We start from the raw sequence: 21,703 nt of genomic DNA, 5'->3' as shown, positions 1-21,703 counted from the left end.
CACATATACATTCAGATCAACTTAGAGCATCGTATTTAGCATTCAAACAGATCTTAATCCATATTTTCACTGTACTGTACACCGAGTTTATGTATGTACTGTATATATTTCACAGATAGATAGATAGATAGATAGATAATCAAACCTGTGTCAAAAAGCAAAACAAAAAAACACCCTCTGTGATTTTTTTTTTTTTGTTAAACTTTATTTAACAAACAATGAGTATACAACATACGAACAGATGAAGTATACAAAACAACAGAACATGAACACACAAAGCCAGGGGTAAAAAGTTACAAGAATACACGCAAAAATTCACAGATATATATTGTTTTGAGAGCCTTTTTGTTGGTAGAGTCTGATATTGATTGTCCCTCTGTGATTGTGAAGTGTACTGACACAGTTTCCCACAAAGCTTTGCGAATGTACGTATTTAATCTGCGACCAGCGGTACATCGGCGCCGCACAACCGGATTGCAAACAGTCAAGAAAACAGAGGGACGAATCGTTTTTTATTTCTATTCAAAGCGACTGAAACCTGCATTGGACGTCTTTATTTTTTCTTAAACCAGTAGGACTCTGAAACTCTGAGGTATGTCAAAGTTACTGAGAAATCGGTCAGTAACGTCGGACCAACGTTCGCTAATGCTAGCTAGCTAACAATGTTAACTCCAAACACAGCCAGCGATAACCCAAAGATGGAAGCAGACTTAATACTTCACAGTTTTTATGTGGCGGTGATAGTGTGTGAGGGACTGAACACGGCCTCGATAGTATCTCAGACGAGTCTGAGAAGAGCTTCTTTGTCAGAAGAATATGTCACAAAAATATGTCTACAGATGAATTTCTCTTTCAGGCTTGAAAACACAGCGAGGTTCATAAGTTTTTGTATTGACACACTTTTTGCATTTGATTTGTATTTGTATTGTTTGATAAATGAGTAAAACTAGTATTAAGTATCTAGTGCTCAAATAATACTATTAAGGAAGGGGATATTAGAGACGTGCTTTTTTTTTTTTTTAAATAAGAATTTAAGAATAAGAATATTGTTTTAGTTGCTGGTTGTGCGTCTGCAGAGATTGCTTTATAAGCCCTCAGAAAACAGTCAAAAAAGGCCAAGCAGTTAGAACCCAAGGGATTTCATCAGATATGTAGGCTTTCCCAACACAGAGTTAAAACAAAAAAAAAAAGTTACTGTACTTTTATGTGATCTAATGCTGAGATTATTGGTGTATGTTCTATAATTGAAGATACTTGGGACACATTTTTGGAAATCTCCAAAGCGAGCATAAATAATTTTGTGAAACAGAATGCATTTGTATCACACTTCTCTGGTCTTGTAAACCACTTAAAGCTCTTTACACTAAAAGCCACATAAATCTGTTTATGCACACATTTATACAGAGGCTTATTGTATACACTTAGTTTATCCCACATGCTAGTGACACATCAGGAGGAGCTTTTTTGGGTTTGTTTTCATCCCAAATTTCACTTCAGTTCAATGTAAGTAAGGACTAGATGAGCCAGTGATCGCACTGCTGACCTTTTAAATATGGGATCCTCAAGTTATGTAACCAGATCATTAATAAAAAAAAATAAATTCAGAGTTACATCAACAGCAGCAAATAAAGAACATATACCCCACCAAACTCAGTGACAACCTCATGTAGGCAAACTGATCCTAGTCAGCTTTGCTTGTCCTCACAGTTTTCCCATCGATTGCAGATGTCTCTGGCAGACGAGCTCCTGGCTGATCTGGAGGAGGCCGGAGATGAGGGAGAGGATGGGCTGTACCCAGAAGAAGAGAGGGACAGCGATGGAGAGCCGAACCAGGGAAGTGCAGACGGAGGGCTGGAAGACATCCCAGAGGAGATGGAGGTGGACTACAGTAAAGCTGAGAGCGTCGCGTCTATTGCAAAGCTTCGCAATAGCAAACAGGTGAGTTGTATCATACAAGAGCTTTACACATGTTGAGATTAGCAGTAAAATGTCTGCTCTGTTCTTCCCAGAGTGACTCTTGTGTGTTTTGCAGTTTTCAGAGATAATGGACAAAATTTCTGAATATATTGGGAAGCAGCGTAAGAACTCAGAGGGTGAGTGTTGTTATTATTATTTAAGGCTCTTCTCACTATCAGTTTCCATTCATTTCTCTGTTTTACTCTGTAAACACATTTAATTTGAACTTAATGGTAACCCAGAGTAGTCATGGAGTTGTTATTATTTTTTTTTGTTTGCTTTTAGTCTCAGGCCCAGTCGAGGCTGACCCAGAATACAGACTGATCGTCGCAGCTAATAACCTCACAGTGGAGATCGACAACGAGCTCAGTGAGTTGGCTTCTTCTCTCTGGTGATCCATAATGCTATGTTTTGAGATTTAGTTCTCTTCCTTATAACCTGAGATGTCCTCTGTGTTTCTGATTTGTTTCTAGATATCATCCACAAGTTTACCAGGGACAAATACTCCAAGAGGTTTCCAGAGCTGGAGTCTCTGGTGCCGGATTCTTTGGATTACATCCGTACTGTCAAGGTGAGCTGAACTATGTATTCATCTTTGACCCCCAAAAAAAGAAGCTCCGAGTTGACTGTTTCTGTTTTTTAGTTAGAATTAGGATTTCTATTTTTAACAAAACTGACATGATTAAAGAGTTTAAAACTGCACCTGTTAAAAACATTGTTTCCTGTAGTTTGTTTGAACATGATGTTTTCTCCCCTAATTTTTCTTCTTTTTTTGTGGTTTGTATCTAGGAGCTGGGAAACAATCTGGAGAAATGCAAAAACAATGAAACGCTTCAGCAAATCCTTACCAATGCCACCATTATGGTTGTCAGTGTCACAGCCTCAACCACACAGGGGTAAGTTAAAGGTCCCGTCTCACCAGAAGAGTTTCATGTAGTTCACTGTGACAACTTCCTGCTAGAATCACCTTAAATCACTCACTGGAAATGAAAAACTATGGGGTTGCTAATGCTGGGGGGCTGGAGCCTATCCCAGCTTAATGGGGAGAGGCAGGGTACACCCAGCACAGGTCACAGGGCTAACACACAGATGGGCAACCATTCACATTCATGGTCATGTTCACACTCATATACCTACCTGTTGTCAATTTAAAACCACAACCATGAATGCATGCTTTTGGACTGTGGGAGGAAGCCTAAAGAGAACCCTTTATGTGCTGCATACAATTAAAATTATTATCATCATATCTTATTTTTACAACTGGATAAAAGCCAAGTACTGCCAATTTTGGAATATTAATTGTAAAATCTGAATAAGTCTTAAACACAAACTAAACACAGACTTCTTCTTTGAGTCTCATAAACACCATAACTTTTATACCTCATTTTGAAGTGATTTATATTTGAAAAGTTGCAAAATTAAAACTTCCTTCAGTCTTAAAAAAAGTTACTTTGAATACTTCCTGGTAGTTGATTATTTTTTGCTCTGAACTAAATTTCTGCTCTTTTGAATTTTACTAGGTCTGCAAATTTCAGTGTTTCAAGCTATAAGAATAATGAATTAGTATGATTGCTATAACCTGTGTTATAGCAATCATACAAAGAGTAGCCCGAGTAAGCTGTATAGGCAGAGATCACCCTCACTGATTTCTGATGCACACCTAGTCTTGTCAAAGTTGACAAGAGAAAAAAGGGTTATTGATAGTAGAGCTTCAAGGAGGAAAGAGTTTGTGGTGTTATGTATTTTTGGTCATTACTGTAACTGAAAGGTGACTGTGCCACTTGTGCCTTCAGGTCGTTGCTGAGTGAGGATGAACTGAAGCAGCTGGAGGAGGCGTGCGACATGGCCCTGGAGCTGAACCAGTCTAAACACAGGATTTATGAATATGTAGAATCCAGAATGTCGTTCATTGCACCAAACCTGTCCATCATTGTTGGAGCATCAACAGCAGCAAAGATCATGGGTGAGAGAAACCTACTGACTGCACAGTGTTTACAAATGTACATCATCTTCACTGAGGATTGTTTCGGTGACTGTCCGGTCTCTCCTGTGGCTGCAGGTATCGCCGGAGGCCTCACTAACCTGTCAAAGATGCCAGCCTGTAACCTGATGCTGCTGGGAGCGCAGAGGAGAACCCTCTCTGGCTTCAGCAGCACCTCTCTGCTCCCTCACACTGGCTTCATCTATCACTGCGATGTTGTGCAGTCATTGCCACCTGTCAGTGAATATATGTGCATAAACTGCATGAATGCATTCTGTTCAGCGTGACGGTTAACAGTATCCTTTCCTCCTTCAGGATCTCAGGAGGAAGGCAGCTCGTCTGGTGGCTTCAAAATGCACTCTGGCCGCAAGAGTGGACAGTTTCCACGAGAGTCCAGATGGCAAGGTGAGTCTCTTAAAGGAACACTTAAGTTTTATAAATGCCTTGTGTATTAGAGCAAGAATAAATGTACCAGGAGATACAGTGATTATGATTTCTCTTGTCTGTTGATGTATATTTGGTTGGATTTTTCATATTTACATGCAAAATTATTTGCAACTGAGGAAATAATCAAGTTGATTTTTCTTTCATTTGGCTTAAAAATATTTGTCACTGTTTGCAGGTTGGCTATGATCTAAAAGAAGAAATAGAAAGGAAGTTTGATAAATGGCAGGAGCCTCCGCCCGTGAAGCAAGTCAAACCACTGCCAGCCCCGCTGGATGGACAGAGGAAGAAGAGAGGAGGAAGGAGGTAAACAATCGGTCAGCTACCTGAAACATGTCTGCCAGAATAGACTGCTAAAGAGGAAAGGATTGCAGTCTGGAGATGGAAATTGATGATTATTGGAATCTTTTAAGAGGGAGAAGGTTACTGAGATTAAACTGATCTAACATTTATTTGAAAAAGTAAAAAAATCAGCAGAAACAGAACAAGGCATGACACAGATCAGCATCCTGGAAGACTGCAAGAAGCTTACGTAACTTTCATAGCCAAGTTTAGACTACCACCAACTACTATAAATATCCAGTGAATGGCATAACCAAGCTCCGCTGCTCTTTTCCTGCAGGTACCGAAAGATGAAAGAGCGTCTCGGGCTGACTGAGATCAGGAAACATGCCAACAGGATGACCTTTGCAGAGGTCGGTACATATTTTCTCTGCTCCTGTTTTTAAGATTTGTTTTTAATCCAGCGATATTTCATGTTTCATTATTGATGTCTGACTATGATCCATAATTCATTTGGCATTCTTTTATTCAAAGAAGATGCTTTTAATGAAGAAAAAAGGAAAACTGTACAAAAGTAGTTAACACAAAATATTAATAATATAGACATGTACAGAATCTCTTATCTTCCTCTGTTTAGTAATAATGCAGGGGTTTACACATTTGCCTAATGAGCAAAAGAGGAGACTGCTGCTATGGGCGATCCCTAATGAATAAGGAAACAGCTGAAAGCTTTTAGTAATTTCAGACCTGGGATGAATGACGACTCAAAGCAGCCTCACTTTTGGCTCGCACCAGCTTTGTGCAGCAGAGCCAGTGTAACAGGATGAGGTGTTTGCGTAGGTTCTTAGTTATCCAGGTCGTGGTAGTCCTGAGTGCTTGAAAAGAAGGTCACTGTACTTCATAGTAGAAGGCAAACAACCACTCCACAAACAGATGACATGACATACACAACAGTGGCTGTACAGGTTACAAGTTTTAGGACTGTTTACATTCACTGCTGCCATCTTGGATTGTGCAGTTGTGACTGGTGGGGCTGCTCTGAATTTGAGTTGGAAGTCCGACGAGAAGGGGGTGTTCCAATTGGAAATTCCAATCAGTAACTCCAAAATTCCGACTCGAATAGAAGCCACCATAAAAACCTGAGACTCTCTGTCAGCTGTTCTGTTTTAGAGCTGAAGAAGCCTCTTGGATGAGAACATCTTCACAAACGTATGGAGGTCCAGTTCCTTTCTTTTCAAGCAGCCAACAAAACAAGCTATTTTTATTTTATTTTGTACTCCCCAAGACTTCCCCCAGCACTCTGAAGGAGCTTCAGCAAGATGATTTTACTGCAGTACAGTTTCTACTCTGGTCTGTTAATAAATGTGCAGTTTCTGAGCTGCTTATTGCTTTCTGCGGATGGAGACTTTTGCTGTTTTGAATGTGTCTACCTTAAACCACTGCCTACTTAAACCACTGTCCTAACAAGTATGAAATTCAGTCCTTTAGTCTAAATGTCTTGAATATTTTGCTAATAAAGAAAGTAAAATCCTTTGATTCATAATAGATATAAATTTGAGAAAAGTCTTACGGTAAAGAAATTGGTTCATTGTTATATCAACCCCTGTTGGGGAGTGTTCTGTAATCCAGACATGGACTTAATTGATATTTCAGTGGTTAATTATATTACAAGTTGTTCCTGCTCCAGTTAAGTTTTTCCTGTGTTGTGTTGCAGATTGAAGATGATGCGTATCAGGAGGATCTGGGCTTCAGTCTGGGTCAGCTGGGGAAGAGCGGCAGTGGCAGAGTCAGGCAGGCTCAGGTCAACGAGGCCACCAAAGCCAGGATCTCCAAATCCCTCCAGGTAAATGCGTTCTTCTCTCCTACTGATGTTTGTATCTACATCAACATCTCTAACATTTTGGCTTTTGACCACAGAGGACGTTGCAGAAGCAGAGCATGACATATGGAGGAAAGTCCACAGTCAGAGATCGTTCTTCAGGAACCAGCTCCAGCGTAGCATTCACACCTCTCCAGGTAAAAAGAAGCAGAGACTCATTAAGTAAAGACCTGCCAGAGAGTTTGGTTTTTTGTTTTTGTTTTTAAGTCTCAGTTATTGTTTCCTTCTGCAGGGGCTGGAGATCGTGAACCCGCAGGCTGCAGAGAAGAAGGTGGCTGAAGCCAACCAGAAGTATTTCTCTAACATGGCAGAGTTCCTCAAAGTCAAGAAGGAAGCTAAGATGTGAAGACATATGGACGCCCTGCACATGGACAGTTGCACAGTTGTGAAAGTATATTTTAAAATTTGGCTCGCGTCGTCTTTTTTTTTTTTTTTTTTTTCATCTGAATAAAATATAGAGTTCACTTTGTAGGTATGTTGGAGCCTCCTCTGTGACGTTTAAATTTATACCTGTTTGTTTTGATCTTCTATCTCGAGTGAAACTGAACTAATTATGCTGAATTTTGAGTTAATACAGTTTATTTTACTGAAAGTGAAACTGTTACGAATAAGATAAAATCTCCACGGTCACTTTATTAGGAACTTGCTAGTACTGGGTTGGAATCTCTTTTGTCATCAGAACTAGTTTAATTTTTTATGGATCTGATTCAACAAGCAGATGGAAACAATCCTTGGAGATTGTGGTCTATGTTGCCTTGAGACGATCACACAGGTGCTGCAGGGTTATCAGCTGCACATCCATGATCTAAATCTCATCTTTCAGCAGATTTCAAAGGTGACTGTGAAGATCATTTGAGCTTTGTCACATGTCATCGTAACCTACTGGAAGCAGGTTAACGTGCCATGACCACAGTGTACCCATCATGTGTCATAAAGGGCCACGGTCAGCAACAGAACAGGCTTTGCTTTGTGAGGAAAACAGATGCAACAAGGTTGCATCATTTTACAGGTTAAATTAGGTTTTTGCTCTGGGTGGCTACCAAACAGCCCTGTGACAGTTATTTAAATCTGCAAGTAATGTGTAGTTACTTTGACGAGCAGGTGCATGTCAGGTGTGCTTACTGCAAGTGAAGCTAAATGCAGCAGATCTTAATATTATTTTCCTTATGTCATCTGGTATTTCTTGGGACACCAAAAAACCAAAACAAATTAAAGGTGGTGAAAATTATGTGGATCCATATTCCATGTAGGAATGACAGGACTTTACGCCACACACTGATGGATAATTTCTTAAAAGTATTTATTGAAATTTTACAATCCTGTTATAACCCCATTTATGACATCTCCCATGCAGAACTGTGATGAGAAAAATTGTAAATATGTGTTGAAATTCACATTTTAGCAGTTTCACTGACCTTTCTGTAAACCTTAAAAGCCCAAAAAATAGAATCTATAAAAGGCAAATCTCTCAGAACTTTGCTGCATTTTCCTTGTTTTTTTTCCCCTCCCACATCCTCATCCCCCTCTTTTCCCTCCCACAAAAAAAAAGCCTGAAAACAAATCACACACAACATAACCTGCGGTACAGAAGTCTTCATGGTTGCTTAAATGGAAAACTGATTCGGTTTTAACACTCTCCCTCATTCAAACTGCCAGGAAAAGGTAGGATGCGTCCCATCCCAGATTAAATCTTACTGTTCTTCGGGCTAACACAATGGAACAACCACGGCAGACGAGACACTTTCTACTCAACCCACGAGTTAAATTTACCACCAGAATTTTAGGGTTTCTGTTTCAACTCTACATGTAAACAGTTTAGTCAGTGCACATTCACTGTATAGGGTTTTCACTGAAATATCAGGTGGTAAACTGAACTCAGTGGGGTCTGGGATGAAGTAACAACAGAATAAAACCTTAGCTAAAGCTGGGAAGTTGACCCAACCAAACCCAGATTTATTATCTAATGCTGTGTGTACTTTTGAGGAAATAAGAAGTGACCTGGGTGTAGGTATATTTCCCTCTGCTCAGCATGGCCTTTTCACACTGAGGGAGAATTAAACATCAAGTAGATTAATGTCTCAAATCCTATCTTTAAGAATTGTTTACAAGTTTATTAATTTGTCACAAACACGAAGGCGCAATAATAATGCATTTTCCTTGACAGGTTAACTTAAAAACATTTTATTTGTAAAGAGAGGGAGTCAGAGACCAGTTCAATTGCATAGCAATTTAATCCATGTCCAATAAGGACTCTTTCCCTGTCACAGGGAGAGGCCCTGTGGTCACTCTCAATCAGCGTTTTAAATCGACCAAGACAATATCAATAAAACTATTGATAACCGCTCACTATCTTCAATAGTGACCATATTTAACAGGCATCGTAGGATCTTAAAAGAAGCCATTCCTACACACCATGACTAAATGTCCACTGTACGTCCCCATTCTAAACCACCAAATTACAGTAAATACGAGATGGGCAGTTTCCTTAATCAAATCCAAAAGTCTGTTTTGTGTCAAGTCAAAAGGCTTCCAGGCTCATGTTGGGTAGGTGGTACAGAGAATCGTGTTGAAACTGGAAAAAAAAGAAAACTAAACATGAGAAACATGCATGGGGTAGGCTTTCCTAATGCCACATACTGAATGTGCACACAGACAGGCACAAACGCAGATCTCCAACGAGAACCCTCCCAGCTTGTGCAGCGCAATGCATTTGATCAGACCCACGGGGCATTTTCTTTGGTCAAAAACAAAGCACTACATGAGGAGTAAGGGCTTCACATTTGAGATGCAGCCTATACAGACACCAGTCTCCAATCTCAGGAGAGGGTTTCTACTACACATCACAATCTCTATCCACAGTTTGGAGTTCAGTCTCGGAATGTCAACAGCAGCACATTTTGTCTTTTCTGTCCTTTTGTGTCCCTCTGTCCGTCCGTCACTGCAGGTCTCGGTCTTCGAGGTACCTGTACTCGAAGGTGAACCCCTCCTTCTTTCTCTGGCCCCATTTCTCGTAGTCAAAGTAAATGTAAGTGCCCTGAGGGAACAGCAGAGTGGGAAGAATAAAAAACCAAAAACCTTAACAAATCAACACCATGATGACCATAAATCGGTGTCCGGAGATGAAGCCGCACCTGTTCAAACTCATCGGTGATGGTCTTCGGCTCCTCGTGCCTCTGGAACCACATCATGTACTTGGTGTGAAACCTCCAGGACTGTTTCTTCAGAGCCTTGGCAGACAGATACTGAGCCTTGGTACCCTGAGAGAGAAGTCAATAACACCATTAGGCTCACAAACTTTAATAGATCACAGAAAAAAGACATTCAGGGTGTTTAGTCCGTTTAATTCAACTCTGTTCTTCCCATTAGCCACGTGCACTTTTTCTGCGATGCGGCAGTGCACCATCGATGTCCAGACCACGAAAACAGTCAGTATGGGCAACCAACTATAGCTGTAAAATTATTGTAAATCTTCCACCATATATAGCAAATCATGCTGCTCCCGTCCCACATCTAACCAATAAGTTGACTAAAAGTTTTCACGTGGTTTGTCGTGATGCATTGTGGTTCACGCTGAGGTTTCTTTGAGTTTTATGTGTGTGAAAAATCATAGGAAAATCATAGGAAAAAGCTCCAAGTTTACAAACTCAAACAATCAAACCGATTCCTGGGAGTTTACATGGAGAGTATTTACCTCCAGGTAATAGAAGATGAAGAAGAGAGTTTCTGTGGACAGTCTCTGGTAGAACTCAATGGAGTCAGAGTGATGAGGTGGGACCTGATGATGGAAGGGCAAGGTGGGACATGGATTCCTCATCAGGTATTGCCTTTAAGAAAGAAACAGAAAATTAGAACTCTTTAATGAATACCACTGATCAAAGCACACTTCAGCTGTGCTCATTTCTGCTCTAACAAAGTTCTCCATCCACACTACCCACAACCACACGCGAATCCATATAATACTACCTGTGAATATTCAGAACTTTCTATTAGTGTCAACAGATGTCACAAACACTTTAAAGTACAACAGGTTCATCTTTTTGGTTAGTGAGGTTCCGTTACGAAGCCTCCAGTTGCTCCCCGAAACTGGCCATGCCAAGCAGGTGGTGTCTGACCCTTCATTACCAAATAAGCATGCCCTGGATAAATTCTCCTTTCTGACTCTAAAAATAGTAAAAATCTTAAAAATGAACTTCATATATTATTCATTACAACCAAAAACTAGCAACTGAGCCCATGAAGTCACCAGAAAAGTGTTTACTTTTAAGCCACAGAGCAACGCAAAGGGCTCTTTTCCCCAAAATTTTTGCAACCACAGATATACAGTAGTGTACAAAAGTTTTAGGCAGGTGTGAAAAAATGCTTTCAGAAATATAAATGATTGTTTATTGGCCCCAAATATATTCTGCAGCAGGACAACGACCCCAACATACAGCCAAACTCATTAAGAACTATCTTCAGTGTAAAGAAGAACAAGAAGTACTGAAAGTGATGGTATGGCCCCCATAGAGCCCTGATCTCAACATTATCGAGTTTGTCTGGGATTACATGAAGAGACAGAACGATGTGAGTAAGCCTACATCAAGTTCTCCAAGATGTTTGGAACAACCTACAAGCCAAGTTCCTTCAAAAAAAAAAAAACTGTTGGCAAGTGTACCTACAAGAATTGATTCTGTTTTGAAGTCAAAGGGTGGTCACACCAAATATTGATTTGATTTCTCTTTTGTTCATTCACTGCATCTTGTTGATTGATGAAAATAAATGACCAACACTTCCATTTTTGAAAGCATTCTTTGTTTACAGCATGTTTTCTCACCTGCCTAAAACCTTTGCACAGTAGTTTTTGAAACTGCAGAGCACTGCACGTTCATATGATAGTGACTTAAACAAAAGGTATGCTTGCCCTAAAGCATAAACTTATTTATTGTCCTTCTGGAGACTAATGGGGACTATATTATTTTTTAATTTAACAAAACTAGTGATTAAGAACAAATTTGCTTTAAAAAAAAAAAAAAGAATTCAAGTTTTATGACAAATTTTAAGCTATCCTATTTTTTTTAGCAGAGCAATATGCATATACAATGCAAATTTGTCATATAATCAAAGTAAATTTGCAACATTACTGTGGGGGGGGAAAAAAGTGCATCTTCTTTTTTCTTTTTTTTTCCCCTGACAGTAAAGGAAAATGTGATGGCCTCACCTGATCCTCTCAGAGTCAGAGGGGTGGGGCATGTGCGTCCATGCCGACTCCTGCATCGCCTGCTGGTAGAGCTGGTCTTTGGGGAGAGGGGTTGGGCCCAGTGGACAGACACCGAGCGATGGGGGGATGTTGACCTCTGTCACGGACGGCTGAGGTGCGGCAGGTGTGCCAGGTGCTGCAGATGAACCAGAGAAGATATCTGCAGGATGCAGAAAAAGCAAAGGCCATCTTCAATTACACAAGAAGCCATAGCACCACCATACTTCCCATCATCTGTGTGGGGTATGCTTAGATGTGACTCTTAGGCTACATTCACACTGCAGGCGAAAGCGCATCAAATCCGATTTTTTTGACCCTATGCGACCCATATCCGATCATGGTATGACAGTGTGAACGGCACAAATCCGATATTTTCAAATCCGATCTGGGTCACTTTCGTATGTGGTACTGAATCCGATACATATCCGATGTTTTAGGAAGCGACTGCTGTTTGAACGGTCATGTCGCATTAAATCCGTCTTTTACGTCACTGACACAAGACAGACGCCAATTATCAGCGCCGGAGAAGCGCCCGAGAAGACATCGCGAACGCTTCCTGGCCATCCAGTGTAGATGTCAGTGAAACTGTTGGGAAGACAACGTGAACATTTTATTTGTACTGTATAATCTGCAGATTCTGACAGAAATCTGCAACTATCCTTTGAAGCACCGCTCCTCTCTAAAACTGCAATAAGGATAATTATTAGGTTTTTTACATTATAACAGAATAATTTAAAGCAAAAATTGGGAAACCTAAAGTCCGAAGTCTTTATATTAAGGGCCATCAGTCAAACAATATTGTTTGCTCTGGGTCTAAACAGAGCGCGTTGTGTGTGACGTCTTCTTTTGCGCATGCGGGCCGCTTTGAGCGTTCACACTAGAGCGCGTTTGCTGTCATATTTTATTTGTAGTGTGAACAAGCAGACCAAAAAATCGGATTTGATCAAAAAATCGGAATTGAGCATTAAGACCTGCAGTGTGAACGTAGCCTTAGTGACAGGGCGAGCAACTGAAGGTAAAGTTTTAAGGCTATTCCTTTAGTTGTACTAACTCTGTTTTAAGAATGGCCAACAGTAAACTAATTACAGATATAATCTAGCCTCATGGTTGTAGCTTGAAGCAAAAAAGGCCTTAACCTGAAGTTTAGACCTTGTTGGATTTCTATACTCTCTTTTCAGGTACTCCGGCTTCCTACCACAGTCCACAGACTTGCATGTTATGGTAGCTGGTGATTTTTGATTGGCCATAACTGTGAGTGTGAGCATGAATGTTGGTCAGTTGACCATGGGGATAGGCTCCAGCCCCCTGATACTCTAAACTGGATAACGAATGAACGAAAATGTGCGTATGTGTTTTTTTTAAGATAAGCAATCCCTATGTGCCAATAACTCAGGCTCCAGACTGCTCTAAACTCTCTGATTTTTTTCTACTTCTGGCTGCCTCCTCTGTGAATCCAAGCATAAAAATGCAGAGCTGGAAAGGAGCAAAACAGGAACTTTCCTTCCTACACTTTGGCAGCAAAACTCATAATTATGTTCACTAAGCAGTAACAATCTGACATTAAAAGGAAAACTAAATGTTACCAGAACAAAGGGAAATGTCTTAAATATGTCACACATAAAAACCTCCTACACCTCACAAAAACAGCCGGCAGCAACAAGCTAATGTTTGTTATGTTCATAAGAGACAAATAATAAATTAATTTGTGAAAAAAAAAATCATAGTTTTTTACACTTTAGGCTTAACTCTTTACGTTACCATGAACACTGTGTAAGAATGTTTTACTGTACTATTATTTAAAAAAAAACAACAAAAAAAACACTCCCCAACAAAAACAGGAAACAGCATAAAAGCATGATCTGCTTATTCATCATAAAGTAAGAGCTGAAAAAAAGGTAAAAAAGGTCTGACCGTTTCGACCTCTGTCCGTTATATGCAGGTTGGAAATCTCGCCATCCAGGCCTGATCCCAGCGCTGCTCTCTCTGCCATCGCCTTCAGAGTGCTGAGAGGCTCAGGTGCCTGAGGAGGGAACAAGGCCCCATTAATGTGAACACACAGAGGCTAATAAAGTCACATTAAACTGGGAACAGCCTACAGTTACTGGAGCTTAAAAGTGGAAGCACGATGAATGGGAGCATTAGAAGAAAGTAATACTAGAAGAGCAAATGACATATTAAATAAAGATCAGCTACTAATAAAACTTTTAAGAACAAGATGTTTTTCTGTCAGGCGCACTGCTCAAAGACAGGAGCACCTGTCTAAATGTATGCATTCATCCCCTTAACGCCTAGTCTATCATATTTAATACACACAGTTTTTTGTGAGTTTTTGAGACTTTAGACCATCAGTGTGATTTTTTTTTTACACCTGAAAAAAAATTTAATTGCAGAATACATTTTTAAACAAATTTAAGAAACAAATTTAAAAATGTAAAATCTAATTAATTTTTTAAACAGATTTATCAGATTGTTCAATAAACTCTCCATTTCAAAAAATGTTTTGAATTGAATTTTCTGGCAATTATTTCATATATCAGGCTTATAGGGGTTATTACTTGTAGCAGAAAGGCTCCAAACAGACAAAAGTCAGGATCTGCATGTTTTCTGGCAGTAACAGGAGGCTCAGTAAGTGTAGGCTTGTGTGTTTGTTATAAATGTGATAAGCAGAGGTTTGTGGGCACTCAGGGATAATTTAATAATTGTATTTACAGTTAAGCATATTGACACTCAGCAACAAAAACTATGGATTCCAGCACAGACAGGAATGTCTCAATTCAAAAACAATTCAGTTAGCTGGTTATCTGCTGGTCTCAGGAGCTCCTACACCAATCACATCATTCATATTCTCCATTTCTGATTTTGATTATGAGCCACTATGTTGTAATCATCCAAAGCAGACTTGCTGTGTGCTCCTATACAAACAACAAATCTGATATAACTGTGTGTTAAAAATGTTACATGATAATGATTCACCTCGTAGCTGACTGGATTGGTTCACAGATTACAAGTTTTTTCATATAAGGTTTTTCTGGAGAGAATGAGTGGGAAATTCACTTCAGAAACAGAGCCTTTAAAAAGTGGGTGGTCACTGTTGAGCTGAACTGACAGACCTGATCAGAAAATGTTGATGGAAGTGCTCCTACTAATGCTCCTGCTAACACTATGGCCTATTATTCTTGGTGTGATAGGGCTGATTCAACAGTGTGTGGGTCATTTTTGATCCCAAAAACAATTTTTTTTTTTTTTCAATATTTTACTGTAACTTTTCACTTCTAATCACTGAAATGTTTCAGAGTAAACATGAATAACTGACCTATTATAATATTTACTGCTGCAGAACCCTTGATGCTCAAAGTGACAATGAAAACAACTTAATTAACAGATAAGTTGGGTTCATTTTAAAAAAAAAAAAAGACGACTTATCAGATCTGATAACTATTTACATTAATACAGTTATCTCACAGACAAAGGAAATAATTTGTGTATGGTAAACAAAAGTAGAGCCATTAAATAAGGCATTCCTGTATAAAATATATTGTGTGCATGACCCCAGTCACTAATTTTAGCCTCTGAAGTTTTTTCTTCCACAAACGAAGCCTGTTTTAGCTGATTCAAGTCTGCAAGTTCATCCATGCTCCAAGCTAAAGACACCACTGTTACATGCTCAAACTTAACCTTGTTGGTATGGCTCACCTTTAGCCCTTCAGAGGCCTGTGAAAAGGAGTGGGGCCCGTTGAGAAGACTCCCTCCACCCGGTGTGCTGTCTGAGAACGAGGGGGACGGAGAACTGGGAGGCAGGGTGATGGAGCTGATTAAACTGGGACCATTGTCCATCCTGCAGCGGGTGGGGTGGGAACAATGGCAAGAAAGTTAAGAACCAGCACGACAAGAACAAGAAAAAACGTGTCAAGTTTCAGGAGAAATAACTTACGGCTGACTGGTTGAGGAACTGAGAGATGAGGGTTGGCTGCTTTGTGACTGGTTCGGTGTGCTTAGAGCCGATTCTGTGGAACTCTCCGCCACCACAGCACTGTAACCTGCAGGCAGGCGAAGGACACATTACAGCAAGAAAAACTTTTATAGAAATCTCACAATGAACTCAAGAACAGCAAAACTTCCACCTACTTGTGCTTCCATTTTGCTTCAGTCCACTTGGTGGTCTAGCGGGAACAGAATTCACTCCTACTCCTCCAACCACACCAACGTTTCCTCCGTTGCCTCCCATCATGCCAACTACTCCTGGGGTAGAGCTGACAGAACTTGGGGGAACCTGAGAGGTACCAGGGGGCACACTTTGCCCAGGAACCAGACCCAAAATATTCCCACTCAGAGAGTTGTGGGCTGGACTGGAACCCAGCAAACCAAGCCCTGTTCCTGCCCCGTTGGTGGTGACTCCACTGGAGCCAGAGGTGGGTATGGAAGTGCTGCTCTCTGCTGAAATGCTTGACTGAGTGGTGCTGCTCAAACCCAAGCCTCCGGATGCTGCTGCCTGAGCATAAGGAGCAGGTGTTGAACCCGAAATGAGCCCTGCCATTGTGTTTAAAGGAGCGGGGTGGCCACCCATCCCTAGCCCTGGCATTTGATTGGCACTGCTTGTCCCAGTCATGCCACCTTTGCTCAATCCCAGGCCCAGCCCAAGTCCCAAACTGGATGCCGATGTGGGTCCAGATGTGGACTGTGACTGAGAATTGGGAACTGATGAAGTGGATGTGTTGGGTGTAGGAAGAGAGGGGGCAGTAGACGTTGGGAGAAGTGGGTTGCTGGGTGGGCTGGGGGTGTTGTTTGAAGGGACTGAGGGTTTCGTCTGAGGTGGCTGCTGCTGTTGCTGCTGCGACTGGTTTGGCGGCTGACAATTCTGCTGCTGCTGTTGTGCAGGTTGATGCTGATGTTGCTGCACCGCACTGCTGAAGCTTCCTATAAGACTGCTGCTCGTGGGCACTGCAGGAATCCCTCCGACAACACTCGCCATGGACACAAGGGAGGAGGATGAGGAGGACCCAGAGGTGGTGGAAGAAGAGAAAGATGATAGCAAGGATGGGGTGCCATTCTTCACAGGTGACTGGAAATAAAACATCAGAGGAAGGCATCTCAAGTAAAACTGACCAGAGGGCATGAACAGAGATCCAAAATGTATAAGGAGTTTACTGTGATCTATGGAGGCCCATAAATGAAGGAAATGGAAAAAAACTAAATCAGAAGTCTCCAACCATGGTCCCACAGAGAAACTCCATTTTAGTGCCTGAGAGGCCAAAACCCTTCAGCCACCGTGGCTCACCAGGACCAAGGATGAAGAGCGCTGCACTAAACTGTTCATCTACTGGCACAGCACAGATGAGAACCTCTCACCTGACTAACTTCACTGTCTGTCGACCGTCCCCTTTTCTTATCGTCCTCTGAATTCTCCTATAGGAGGAGATACTTTGATATGACAATCCACTTTTGAAATGAAGATTCAACATACTAGCCAGTGGATTATAATACAATGGGGCTTGTGGGTGAGTTAACCAAGTGCAAACTTAAAGACAGGCATATATGCACAATTGTGTCAGAATGTTCTTTAACTACCCAACATCCCTTTAACACCCGGACCAAAACTTTAATGATAAAAAAAAAGACACAAACTCACAGCAGTGCAAGTGGCTGGGGATGGAGGGATGGGTGAAGAAGAGGTGGTGGAAGTGGGAGTGCTACTAGAGTGGAGATACACCTCGTCTTCCACGTTGCCCTGGCCCGATGGAGAAGTTGCAACTAACGCTGCAGCTACAAGAGAAGAGTAGGACATAAAGATAAGCATCAGATTGCTGTCATGACATCAACGATAATACTAGTGATGTGGTAAACAACTATTTTCCTAAGTCATTGAAACAAGAAGAAAGAACAGACTAGTTGCCTTAAAAGGAAGAAAACACTATGAAAACATTCAAAACACTGCAGAATCTGATGGATTTGGTGAAACCACGGCTGTGCTATGTAACACTGTTTACTGATCAAAACGTGGTTTAAATGCCACTGAATTGTGTGGCACTTTGTGTTGTGTACAACATGCACACATGCAGGTTAGTTTACTGAGTGGGACCAACCCTAGAAGTGTTACCAGCAGGTTAACGTCCATTGACTCATCACTTCATTCGAGTCAGAGTGTATCAGTTTACTCTGACACAGCTAACATATAATCACTTTCTACATCCAATTACAATGGAGCTGTGCTAGTTCATCCATCTTACTTTGTACATCACTTGTTCAAAACCTCCCAGTGCAGAGAGAGAGGGGCTAACCTATCAGAGCTGCAGCCCAGGTAAGTGGCAAGTGGCATCATAACATCTTTGAACCAACAGGTAACTGCTGGTTTACATTAATGAAGTGAGAATCATTTTTTAACTCACTAGAATTTCTGGTATCGTAAAGCAAGAGCAGCAAAACTTAACTGAACACTCGCACACTAGACAGTGCTCTACTTACGGATGTCCTCCAGGTCTAAGTCATCGTACAGGAACTCATTTTCCTCAAAGTCTGGGTCTTGAGAGGAGTCAATGTAATATTCAACATCATCCTTGATCTTTTGGATTGCATCCACTGGCACGGAGTCATTGTCCAGCATTCGTAAAATGGTCTCCAACATTCGAATGTGGAATCGATGTCTCTCAATCAACCGCTTGAGCTCATCAATACGATCTTGCTTCTACAAGACACAAAAAAAACAAGTGTGTGTGTATGTTAGGATATATTAACCAAAAATTTAACAGACAGTTAAAATTTAACCAGACAGTTTAAAAACAGACATCCTTTCAGAGAGTGACATAGTATGACTCACCTCTTTATCACCCTTCTTCTTTCTTGTTTGAACTGAAAGAGATTCCACTTCACTTTCAAACTGATCCACCTGCATATTTAGAGTGTCTATTGTATTCTGCAGACGAGAAAAAAAAGAGTGTTAATTTTTTCATATCTTATTAATTTAACCATGTTTTGGGAATATCTGTGGTTAATTTGACACAATTGTTAAGTTGTTAGTTTTTTTGTCTATGCCTTTTCCATAGAAATGGTTAAAAAAATCATGCACAGAAGCATAGATAAACATGAATGTATTTACTGTTAGCCACTGTCCCGTTTCCTCCTTTTCCCTCTGAGCTGGATCCACTTTCTGAGCAAGCCCCAAGCCTTCTTTAGAGTAGGCTTTTGTTTTTGTTTCACGTTCCACCACTTTGAACCGCTCCATTTGCTAAAGAAAAGAAAGATCCAATTAGCTATTAATTACTTCAGGTCTGATGTAACAATGTAATTTAGTTATACATAGTATAAATGCATAACTTTGTTTTAAAAAAAGTACACTTGTGAAGATCCATACCGTTTCTATAAGTTTACGGTTCTCGACTAGCTGCCTTTTGTCCTTGATCTCGTTTGAGGCCACCCATGTTTTTATCTGATCTCTCAATCGCTGAAAGAGCACAGATAGTGAGCATTTTAAAATCACACAGCCAATTTTGAATACTTACATGGTCACTGTTAAGCTTTCTTACCTGAAGTTTTTTAATCTCTTTCTTGAGGTCAGCCTCATATTTTTCCTTCTGATTTGCATTGGCTGCATTGTGGAGCTAAAATGTAAACAAATTATTTAGATACTGTGTGTCTTTTCCTCATTAGTTACTAAATATACAAATAAATACAGAATGGAAGAATCTCTTACCTTTTGCCAGATATCTTCAAACTGTTCTACACCTTCAGCTACTTTTTTCAAACATCTATCGATTTCACCTGCACAAATTCAAAAAATATAATGCATTACCAAAAGACCTTATAAACTCTTTCAAAACAGTAAGAGTATGCAAGAGGAAATAAGTTTTCTGTACACCAGCAGACCCTACAGCGTGATTCATATTGTGCAACATAACTGAAGACAGTTTCTTTTACCTTGAAGTTTTCTCTTGTCAGCCATGGCTCTGACTACGACAATGTCCACATTCCGTCTGTCACGAAGTTATCTGGGTGAAGAAATCGAAGCGTGTGTCAATACAAACAAAAATCCCTCCAAAAGAGGAATCGTTACATCGCTTTCCACAGTGAACCTGACATTAACTCCATCTAGCTACCCGGTTGACGTTAGCAGCTAAATAACACCACAGCTTCAGAATTTAAGCACTCTCAATGAAAATAAAGTTTTGTATGGCCACTTCTCCATCCTAGTATTGTCATATATCACCTTGCTAATATTTCCAACACAAGTGACATGGTTGTCAGCTAAATTTAGCCACCTAGCACGCTAACGCTACTCAGCTAACGTTAATACTAGCCAGTAGCTTAGCCTCTCCACCTCGCTCGGTTCCTAACCGACCCGTTTCCAGGAACTGCCCCGGTGCATGCTGACAGAACAACTTCATATTCATGCATTATTAATTTGGGGTCCAGCACAGTCTTTATATTGTGGTTTTGCGTTGTGAAAGGCACAATAATAACAGAATCCGTTCCAATCGCTAACATGCTAGCTAATATGGCTAAACTATCTGGCTAGCTAATGCATAAAATGCTAGTTAGCAGCTTAGCTAGCCAGCTAGTCAGATTTAGGAAAAAGGGAAACTGGGTCAAGTCGACAATCTAGATTTATACTTGTGTACGACATTTACCTAGGGTATGGGATTTCGTTTGTCTTTTTTCAAATAGAGCCAAAACTAATTCCAGAAAGTCTTCTTTACTTCCAAATTGTGTTTTCTTTTCGACAAGCTCGCTCACTGTAATGTAGCTGAAGATGGACGGTAGCTAAAACCCCACCTCCTCGCTGGGATCCCGCCCTAAATCCAATCTATAAACTCTGATTGGATATATCTCACGCCTGTCATTGCGAGACATCCGCTGGAACGAGAACCAGCAATTGGCTCAGCGAAGTGACGATCGATGACACAAAAATGCAAATTTCTACATTTAAATAGTTAATTTTTTAAACAACTTATAACTTCATTGTGTGGAAATTGTATGCCTCGTTTTGTTATTGAAAATGTATTTTTAAATTTAATTTCTTAACACTAGTTAGAATGTTGTCGTGTAAGGGATTGAACAATATTTAACATAAACAAACAACCAAAACTAAAAAGATATGCTGAAATAAAACAGAAATATGGTAAATGTTTTGTGACAAATATCTTGTTGATAGCATAGCTCAGAAGAAAATAGCCATAATATTAGATTTGAATGCAAAGTTTCCTGCTATTTAAGTTAATACCCTCCATGCCAATCAAATCCATAGATTGGCATGCCGTTATTTAGCCACACCTAAAAATATTAACAATTTTTAGCCAATTATGACACACAGTCACTCCATAACATATTTTCTCCTGTATGAAACAGAAAAATAACTAGTATAAAATAATAATAATAATAATAATGATAATAATAATAATAATAATAATGACAATAATAGTAAAGACAACATTTCTATCTCTCAAAATATAGTGCCAGTTCATTTTCTTTGTGGCAGTTTTCTCCAAAATCATATTCTCCAAAAGAGCAAGTCACAGTGTTGGACTTAGTCTCAGGATAGGGGACGGGGACAAGGAATAACAATGTTGTGCAGTTCCTTTTAAAGACTGACATCAGGCCACCCTGATGTATGCAGAAGAGAATATATATATACAAAGAATGTAAAACATTGAAGCAGATGGGCTACAGCAACAGAACACCAGGTTCACCAAAAATGGATTACAGAGAATTGGAAAAACACTACCTGGTCTGATGTTTCAATATTTGGATCGTAGAATCAGAATTTGGCATAAACAACATGAAAACACAAATCCACCCTGCCTTTTATCAATGGTTCAGTCTGCTGCTCGTGTAAAGGTGTGGAAGATGTTTTCGTGGCACATTTTGGGCCATTATTTGAACATCATTTAAATGCCACAGCCTACCTGAGGATTGTTGCTGACCACGTCCATCCCTT

General features: G+C 40.2%; 2 protein-coding genes across 3 annotated transcripts; one reads left to right on the top strand and one right to left on the bottom strand.

The window, feature by feature from the left end:
* Positions 1-425: 425 nt before the first annotated feature.
* prpf31 (PRP31 pre-mRNA processing factor 31 homolog (yeast)) lies at positions 426-8,016 on the top strand. The gene is made up of 14 exons (XM_031734136.2): positions 426-592; positions 1,726-1,938; positions 2,033-2,093; positions 2,242-2,325; positions 2,430-2,527; positions 2,746-2,852; positions 3,750-3,919; positions 4,016-4,173; positions 4,253-4,342; positions 4,560-4,687; positions 5,004-5,076; positions 6,378-6,506; positions 6,581-6,679; positions 6,775-8,016. Exons 2-14 carry the CDS (start codon positions 1,726-1,728, stop codon positions 6,886-6,888), a joined length of 1,524 nt encoding a protein of 507 aa, XP_031589996.1. The 5' UTR covers positions 426-592; the 3' UTR covers positions 6,889-8,016.
* cnot3a (CCR4-NOT transcription complex, subunit 3a) lies at positions 6,980-20,548 on the bottom strand. 2 transcript variants are annotated; one of them, XM_031734094.2, is made up of 18 exons: positions 20,397-20,548; positions 19,687-19,757; positions 19,463-19,530; positions 19,296-19,370; positions 19,124-19,213; positions 18,869-18,997; positions 18,590-18,685; positions 18,238-18,457; positions 17,405-17,538; positions 17,125-17,181; positions 15,904-16,837; positions 15,710-15,815; positions 15,472-15,613; positions 13,690-13,798; positions 11,740-11,938; positions 10,234-10,366; positions 9,674-9,799; positions 6,980-9,576 (listed from the first exon to the last, which is right to left on the bottom strand). In XM_031734094.2, the coding sequence occupies exons 2-18, from the start codon at positions 19,709-19,711 to the stop codon at positions 9,478-9,480; spliced, it is 2,742 nt and encodes a 913-aa protein (XP_031589954.2). In that variant the 5' UTR covers positions 19,712-19,757; positions 20,397-20,548; the 3' UTR covers positions 6,980-9,477. The 2 variants fall into 2 exon arrangements, with proteins under 2 accessions (XP_031589954.2, XP_031589955.2); XM_031734095.2 differs by lacking the exon at positions 17,125-17,181.
* Between the last annotated feature and the right edge of the window lie 1,155 nt (positions 20,549-21,703).

Source organism: Oreochromis aureus, linkage group 11 (genome assembly GCF_013358895.1).
Source record: "Oreochromis aureus strain Israel breed Guangdong linkage group 11, ZZ_aureus, whole genome shotgun sequence".
NCBI classification, from domain to species: Eukaryota; Metazoa; Chordata; class Actinopteri; order Cichliformes; family Cichlidae; genus Oreochromis; species Oreochromis aureus.
This window is presented reverse-complemented; position numbering and strand designations above follow the sequence as displayed.